Source organism: Centruroides sculpturatus, unplaced genomic scaffold (genome assembly GCF_000671375.1).
Source record: "Centruroides sculpturatus isolate CEXI.00-Female unplaced genomic scaffold, Cexi_2.0 scaffold1264, whole genome shotgun sequence".
Lineage (NCBI taxonomy): Eukaryota > Metazoa > Arthropoda > Arachnida > Scorpiones > Buthidae > Centruroides > Centruroides sculpturatus.
In genome coordinates this window covers 96701-105931 of record NW_019385539.1, presented here as the reverse complement: position 1 = coordinate 105931, position 9231 = coordinate 96701, and the positions used below count along the sequence as shown (strand labels likewise).

Here is a 9231-nt window from a genome sequence, read left to right as displayed (position 1 = left end):
CAAAGGTCAACGAAGTTTTCGCAGAAAAATAATATCAGAAATCGCGGCCGCGGTTTGATGCGCTGTTTCGCGACGAAACCAAGCTTTAGCAACGGGCGTAGTCGAACGGTACACACTCGGTAAGCAATCCTACAATTTTTTGTTTATAACGTAGTTTATACGGATTATTTTCAAAAAATATACGTATTTTGGAAATGTTGAGTCGAATTAGTCTAGAATCGATTAATTTTATGAAAGAAAACCTTTCAAACAGCCGTAGTCCGTAAACTATGATTCCTACAAAATTGATTCATAAAGAATGGAACGTATCTACCGTCTTATAGGGGGATCTACTGTATATATATATATATATATATACGGACACATTATAAAACACATAAGAATCACGAATATCAATTTCAATAGAAAAATAAGATAATGTTCATAATACAGCGCATAGTAAGAAGCCTTTAAAACAATACAGTGATGATGATAATTGGTAATAACAATGAATTTTAGTCAATTCCTGTAGCTTGTCGAACGACTCTTCAATATACATTGTTATTGTAAATAAATAGTCGGGGTTTAAAGTTCTGTAACTTCAAAGTATCGCGCTTGGTATCCACTGTAGATACGAATCAAAAGAGAAACTCTCGAAATTTGAAACGCGGATCCTTCCGCGATACCAAGTGGCATTGGATGTTCGTTCTGAAAATTGTGACTACGAAACAAAAGACTTTTTTATTCCTTTGTTTTAAAATGAATGGAACTCCTGAGGTACATAGTGAGGTACGTCGGTACTGAGTTTTGCAACAACAATGACTTAGCTCTGTATTGATGCTTTCCAGAAGTTCACACCACACACTGGGTGAATTTTATTTCTGTGTGGGTATTTAAAGAAGACGGTTTATGTGCCACCATTATCCACGTCATTGGCAAAGCACCGGGACCTCATTACCGCCGCGATTACGATCATCTAAGGAAAAATGCTACAATGTGTGATGAAAAATGAACAATTGCTTGGACACGCGCGACTAGCAAAAGAAAACATGTAGAACAGTTTTATTCCTGTAACACACGTCATATTATATGTTGTATACTACGCTATTAAGACTAGCAAACTTAACGTATTATTTATTTTAACTAAACGCTTTACAGGAAGAGACACGCATGGTGCGCTCTATGACTGACGATGGACGAGCCTCGGATGGCCTGTAGTGTCGCCAATAGTACATATCGTAACGACACAAACTTGGATTGTTTCTAATTCTTTTAAATAAAATTGCATTTCATATACACTTCAGTTGAAATTGATTTCAGCGGGAATGCCTTTATTTTATAAATTACAGGAGGAAAGTGAAAAAGTTGAAAAGTAGTCACAAATATACGCTAAATTTCCCAGTTATCAGAGGAAGCAGTTACAATACAATCAATAACTTCAATGACGAAACGACGAAAATAATTAAGCATTGAAAGGTAATAAATAACTAGTGTTGCAACGAATAGTATATTCGATTTCAGGCCGAATACCGAATATTCGGCCAGGGCGTGGCCGAATAGCCGAATATTCGGCCAAACTATTTGGGTCGATTAACGCACCTTCGAAAATTGGCACGCAAACCGAATTATGACAACGACCCTGCTTTCTATTGGCCCGCTGTCACTACGGTTCGCCAATCGCGTTAATTCTCGACAGTTGTAGCGTACAGACAGGAGCGTCATGGCAGTATGTGATAAATGATGATATAAAATGTGGATAACAATGAAATGACCTACACGTGTAAATAACGGAAAAAGAACAGAGAAGGACCACGAAGTGAAAATAAATACGAAATTGAGTTGATAACATAATCGAACAAGTCGAGGCAGCTTATTGGCACGAAATTCGCGGCCGTCAATGCCAAACAATTGTTGTGGACTTCGGAAAGCTAAATGCTTGTAATGAAAGTCACTTGGCGTGCACGGGCGAAAGCCTGGGGCCGTTCGGGCTACCAAGTTATCTGGAATCTGTGAAATCATAACTGTGACTTATACCGACGTCCTCTCTGTCTCTTTTCTCCGTTATCACCAGGCTATGAGTCACCTAATTGTAAAATGGGAAATCTACGACGGGAAAAGTGACGAATAGAAAGTATTGTGAGGGCGTATTGTGATATATGCATAGGCATACGTGGACTAGAGAGATAGAAGAAAGAGAAAGGGAAGAGAAAAGACGAATGCTTAAAAAGAAGGATAGGCAGGGTCAGATCTCAGATGTGCGACGGTTCTCGAACGAATAGGTGTGTACGTGTACTGATCTTTGTAATTATAAATTGTGAATACGTGTGACTAATATTATTTTCTTTTTTATTTTGTGCATGTTACAAGTTACAAATAAGTATAAACAAACAACGCTAACCCGATAACATTAAATCTAAATACCAAAATGATTAATTTACTGTGTTTTTGTTATTTCTCACTCCTGTTTTTATGTATTCGGTATTCGGCCGAATAGCGAAAAATAGGCCGAATAGGCCGAATAACGAATAGTAACCGAATATTCGTTACATCACTAGTAATAACAGATAATAAATGTCGATGGACGTTTTGATTCGCAATAAATAATTACGCGTATTGCGTACTAATAACAACTATTCAATTGGGAATATGCGATATACACTTGAGATAAAATTATGTCAAAGAAATACGTAACCTTAGCGAGTGACGTCGATGTTTTTTGACTTTTCCCTTTTGAATGTCAGGCGGAGTCACTAGATTTTTTTAAATTTGTAACTGCCGACTTAACCGTCAATTTCACTAAATTTGAAAAGGAAGATCTAGAGTTTGTGCATTATAAATAGGAGAAAAATGTAGACTTTTTTAATTAAGAGAGGGAGGAGATTTGTTGCAAGGAAGAGAAATACCGACAACGATATGAGGTGAGATGAACGTTTCACGTAGACGCTTTCCGAGTAAATACTCAAACAGATTAAATAATTAGGATACTTTTAAAATTTAATTCGATAAGGCACTTAAAATATAAATGGGTTTCGTGAAATTAACGGATATTTTATTATATTTAAAGAGAGACACAATTTCCTTTATTCCCGTAGCACGTGAATGAAACGGTTTGAGTCACCTTTTGTCTCTATCGTTAGAAGTAAATTTTCTTTCCTCTCAAACAAGGCGTATTATTTCTCTTTAATGTTAAGAGGAGGAAAATACTCGGAGAATTGTATCAGTTTATGGATCATTAATATATCTGGTTTATTTTTTAGATTTTCCAATTCTGTCCTTAAGTATCCCGAAAGGTCGTGAGTATATTTAATATTTATATGTCATGTAAAAGTCTGTCANGTTTTGGAAATGTTGAGTGGAATTAGTCTAGAATCGGTTAATTTTATAGAAGAAAACCTTTCGAACAGCCTTAGTCCGTAAAGTTCCCACCTATCGGGCTGCGATTGGCTCACTCCTACAACGTAATTTTCGGTTAGCGTGGAACGTATCTAAGCGTTATAGGGGGGTCTACTGTATATATATTTTTTATCAATTATTGTTATGGCTATTTATACATTTACAACTACAAAATGCATTTTCAGTGTTTTTCTTACTAAAGTCATTTTTTTCCAATGTACTAGTTAGCCTTGAGTGTGTTTTTCTTGTTGAAACGGATTATTTGGTTTTACATGTAATCGTATGGGGAAAAACGATTCACCTTACGACATTTTCATGACACGATCTCAGTTTCGAACGGATTAATTTCTTATCCTGCGGTACTACTGTATATCTTTAAAATATCCTAATTCTTAATGTATTCGAGTATTTACTGGGAAAGATTCCAATTGAAACGTTCGTCTCACCTCATAAGTTCAACATTATCGTTGTCGATATTTCTTTTCCTTGCAACAAATCTCCTCCCTCTCTTAATTAAAAAAGTCTACATTTTTCTCCTTTTTATAATGCACAAACTCTAGATCTTCCTTTCCAAATTTAATGAAATTGGCGGTTAAGTCGGCAGTTACAAATCTTAAAAAATCTAGTGGCTCCGCCTGACATTCAAAAGGGAAAAGTCAAAAAACATCGACGTCACTCGCTAAGGATACGTAATTTCTTCGATATAATTTTATCTCGAGTGTATATAGCATATTCCCGATTGAATAGTTGTTATTAGTACGCAATACGCGTAATTATTTATTGCCAATCAAAACGTCCATCGACATTTATTATCTGTTATTATCTTTCAATGTTTAATTATTCTCGTCGTTTCGGCATTGCAGTTATTGATTGTATTGTAATTGCTTCCTCTGATAACTGGGAAATTTAGCGTATATGCGTGTCTACTTTTCAACTTTTTCAATTTGCTCCTCTAATTTATACAATAAAGGAATTCCCGCTGAAAACAATTTCGTCCGAAGTGTATATAAAAATATAATTTCATTGAAGAGATTTAGGAACAATCGAAGTTTGTGTTACACGAATAAAGCTATTCTATATGTGTTCTTTTTCTAGTCACATGTCTAAGCAATTTTTAGTTCTCCTCACGCATTGTCTGGATGATCGTAATTGCAGTGGTAATGAGGTCCCGGGGCTTTGCCAATGACGTGGATAATGGTGCACATGAAACCGTGTTCTTTAGATACTCCAACAGAAGAGAATTCACACGGCGAGTAGTTTAAACGCGTGGAAAGCATCGATACAGAGCTTCGTCGTTGATTCAACGTCCATTCTAGCAGTGGGGGAGTTCTGCGTTCAAGTACGACGCATCTCAGTATGTACCTCAGAAGCTCCATTCTTCTTTAAACAAAGTAATCGAAAAGTCTGTTGTTTCGTAGGCACAAATTTGACAACGAACGTCGAATGCCACTTGGTGTGTGGCAAGGAAATAGTCGTAAGTGTGCTTCAAATTTGGAAAGTTTTTTTCTGTTTCGTGTTTGGATTGTATGACCAAGTGCGATAGTTTGAAGTTACATAAACTTTAAAAATGTTTGAAAGTTTGGAAACAATCATGCCGGCACTTATCAAAAGCTGCAGCTTACATTCAGATTTCTATAATTTACACGTTTCATCAAGTGACAGTAGAATAATTTGGAGTTTTGTGCGATATAAAATGGAGTAAACGTAGACTTTTGTAACTAAGAAGTTTTGTAAGTAAAAGGAAAATCCTAACAATTATAATACTGAATTTAAAGGATGAAATGAACCTTTTACGTGAAATCCTTTCAAGTAAAAATTTAATTTTTCAACCGAAATAAGTAGGAAATTTTTATATTTTATACGATAACCTAGTTAATATATAAATGAATTTAATAAATCCGATAAATATTTACTAAATTTAACGAATAAATTGAGATCATTTCGTAATTTTAACCACACTATTTTAGTGTATATATTTATTATTAAAAACGATTGTTTATGACCACTTCTTCCTTTTCTGTTCTCTTAAAAAACTGTTTAAAATTTTATTTATTAAACATACATTATTCAATGTAAATTCACTAGAAAAAGCAAAGCTTTCAGCTTTTAAGACATTTGCTTACAAGTAAATAGCTCACCCCCAACATCTAAAAACTTCGTATCTGGAAATTCTTCTGAAGAACTGTTATGTGCTTTAAAAAATACCACAAAAGAAAACAATAAAAATTAAGCTTTAAATATAGAATCTCCAAATTGGCTTTTTCCTGCTATTTTACAAACAACACAGGAGGCTTTTTCTTATTATTACGAAAAATAAATTTTAAACATTCATACGATCTGACAGAATACAACAGGCCCGTTTTGAGAAATGTAAAAATCAAATGGGATCAAGTTATTTGCGCTTTCATTAATTTAATGAGCCAGTAATTAACTGTTGTCATCCTCTAAGTGTTTTCGATATCTTGGCACGAGAGAGGTCAACATCAACTTTGATTCAAAAGGAACATTGGTTTAAACCTTACAGCCTAGACATAAATCAGAACCTTTCAGTTATGTGTGAAGACAGGGTATGGACAATAAGAAAACTTTTGTTTACCTCCTACTTTATATTTAGTAAATATTTATCGAATTTATAAAATTTATTTATATATTCACTAGGATATCGTATAAAATATAAAATTTCTTAATTATTTCAGTTAAAAAATGAATTTTTACTTGGAAATGTTTTATGCGAAATGTTTATTTCATCCATTAAATTCAATATGATTGTCAGGAGTTTCCTTTTACTAACAAAACTTCTTAGTCTACGTTTACGCCATTTTATAACGCACAAATCTTTACATTATTCTAATCTAATGTCACTTGAAGAAGCTTGTAAATTATTGAAATTGAATTGAACCTGCAGCTCATGATATCCAATATGAATGCTTACAAATGCCGGCATAACTGTTTCTAGACTTTATAAGCATTCTTTATTTGATTTTACTCTTTATAGTTCGAACATTTATCTTTAAGTCTGCAGATTTACAGAAAATTATTAATAGGAATGAATACTAATAAAAAAAATGATGGTTATTTAATTGTTTTAAAAATATTTCCATATCCAATCTCTTCAATATACAGTGTTATTATAAATAAATAATCGGGGCCTTAAAGTTCTGTAACTTCAAAGTATCGCGCTGGGTATCCACTCCAGACACGAATCAATAGAGAAATTTTCGAAATTTGAAGCGCAGTTATGAAGATTTCCTCTCCACACACCAAGTAGCATTCGACATTCGTTGTCAAAATAGTGGCTACGAAACAAAAGACTTTCCTATTACTTTGTTTAAAGAAGAATGGAGCTTCTGAGCTACATACCGAGGTGCGTCGTACTTGAACGCAGAACTTCACCACTGCTAGAATGGACGTTGAATCAACGATGAAGCTCTGTATCGATACTTTCCACGCGTTCAGATAACTCGCCGTGTGAATTCTCTTCTGTTGAAGTATCTAAAGAACACGGTTTATGAGCCACCATTAACCACGTGATTGGCAAAGCTCCGGGACCTCATTACATCTGCAATTACGACCATCCAGAGAATACGTGAAAAGAACTAAAAATTGCTTAGATATGTGACTAGAAAAAGAACACATAGAACAGCTTTATTCGTGTAACACAAACTTCGATTGTTCTTAAATCTTTTCAATAAAAATATATTTGGTATACGCTTTAGACGAAATTGTTTTCAGCGGAAATTTTTTTATTGTATAAATTAGAGGAAGAAATTGAAAAAAGTTGAAAAGTAGTCACGAATATACGCTATATTTCCCAATTATCAGAAGAAGCAATTACAATACAATCAATAAATACAATGCCGAAACGACGAGAATAATTAAACATTGAAAGATAATATCAGATAATAAATGTCGATGGACGTTTCGATTAGCAATAAATAATTACGCGTATTGTGTACTAATAATTATTCAATTGGGAATATGCGATATACACTCGAGATAAAATTTTGTTGAAGAAATTACGTAACGTTAGTGAGTGACGTCGATGTTTTTTGACTTTTTGCTTTTGAATGTCAGGTGGAGCCACTAGATTTTTTAAAATTGTAACTGCCGACTTAACCGCCAATTCGATTAAAGTTGGGAGAGATTGGGGGGTTTGTGTATTATAAAAAGGAGAAAATTTAGTCTTTTTTAATTAAAAAAGGAAGGAATTTGTTGTAAGGAAGAGAAATGCCGACAACGATAATATTGAATTTATAAGGTGAGACGAACGTTTCAATTGGAATATTTCCGAGTATATTTTTAAGATTTAATTTGATAAAGCAGTTAAAATATAAATGGGTTTGGTGAAATTAATGAATATTTTATTATATTTAAAGATAGACACAATTTTCTTTATTCCCGCAGCACGTGGAAAAACTCGACTGAAAGGTTTTGGGTCACCTTTTGTCTGTCGTTAGACGTAAATCTTTTTTGCACTCAAACAAGGCGCATTATTTCTCTTTAATGTTAAGAGAAGGAAAATACTCGGAGGATTGTATCACTTTATGGATCATTAATATATTTTGTTTATTTCTTAGATTTTCCAGTTCTCCCCTTAAATATCCCGAAAGGTCGTATGTATATTTAAAATTTATATGTCTAATAATATAAAAGTCTGTCAGATTTCTTTTAAGTGAGAAATTAATAATAGAAATTAAAGTTTTATTTTACAATGTTTGATATTTACGTTTTTTTCTTGTAAGATATACTTCGGAGGAGTCCAACATTTCGCCCGAACAATTAAGGATGGAATCTGAAAGTTTCGAAGAAAGAAGTTAACATTTACTACTGAGAAAATGGATTTAAAGATCGGAAAGACTTTCTTTGTTATAAATTTATCAAAAAAAATATTTTTGTAAATAAACCTTGAACAATTTTTGTGAGGACCGAAAGAATCGAAGAAATTGTTATAAACGTTTTGTTTTCTGCATTTTACGATAAATTTGAAATTGGACATATTTTAGATTAAATATAGATTTATTTTTAAGATATAGCCAATAAGTCGAACATGTTTTTCTGCATTTGTGGTTCTATTTATTGATTTATGTTCGATGTTTAAATTCAGATATAACATCGTTTGACATTTCTATAGGTTTTGTGCATGAAAACGCAAATAAATTTCTCTGTGAAGATTGTGGAAAAGCCTTCCGTCGGAAAAGAGAATTAGAACGTCATCGCAGGACTCACACGGGAGAAAAGCCATTCTCTTGTCAGTTCTGCGCTCGAAGATTCAGTCATATGTGCAATTTACGACAGCACGTTAGGATTCATTCTGGAGAGATACCTTTTACCTGCGATCATTGCAAACGGAGCTTTACACAAAGACAAAGTGTAGTAAAACATCTTCGCATTCACACTGGCGAAAAGCCATTTGCTTGTGATTACTGCAAACGGAAATTTTCAAGGAAAGATCATGTAATACGTCATCTTCGCATTCACTCAGGGCAAAATACTTGAAAACTGTTTTGAAAATTCAGCTTAATTAATTAATTGATTAAGTTATCACAGGAAACACCTTCCAAATAAACATTCGTAAAGCTTTTTTTTTTCTTTTAATTTTGAATGTTTTAGAATTCTTCCAGTAATTATTTTATGGGTGTTTTTTCAAAACGTGTAATCTGATTTAAATATTTGTTTTATGTAATTTATATAGTTATGACAATAAAACGTTTTCGAATTGAAATATTAACTTTTCTTATTGTAATTAAAAAATAAAGAAGCTTTGAATAACAAATCACAGTAGTTTTGATTTACCTTTTGATTTGTTGAATGCAACGTTATGACAGAAAATACAGGTTGACATTATTTCTTATTTAGTAA

The 9231-nt window shown here is 33.3% G+C and overlaps 1 protein-coding gene across 1 annotated transcript in view; it reads left to right on the top strand.

Annotated features, from left to right (window-relative positions):
- Window positions 1-7484: 7484 nt before the first annotated feature.
- LOC111639940 (gastrula zinc finger protein XlCGF8.2DB-like) overlaps window positions 7485-9231 on the top strand; it is a 14496-nt gene continuing 12749 nt past the window's right edge. Inside the window, exon 1 of the mRNA XM_023385903.1 lies at window positions 7485-8865. Within this exon, the coding sequence (XP_023241671.1) occupies window positions 8650-8865 (216 nt within the window). The 5' untranslated portion in view covers window positions 7485-8649. The remainder of the gene's footprint in view (window positions 8866-9231) is intronic.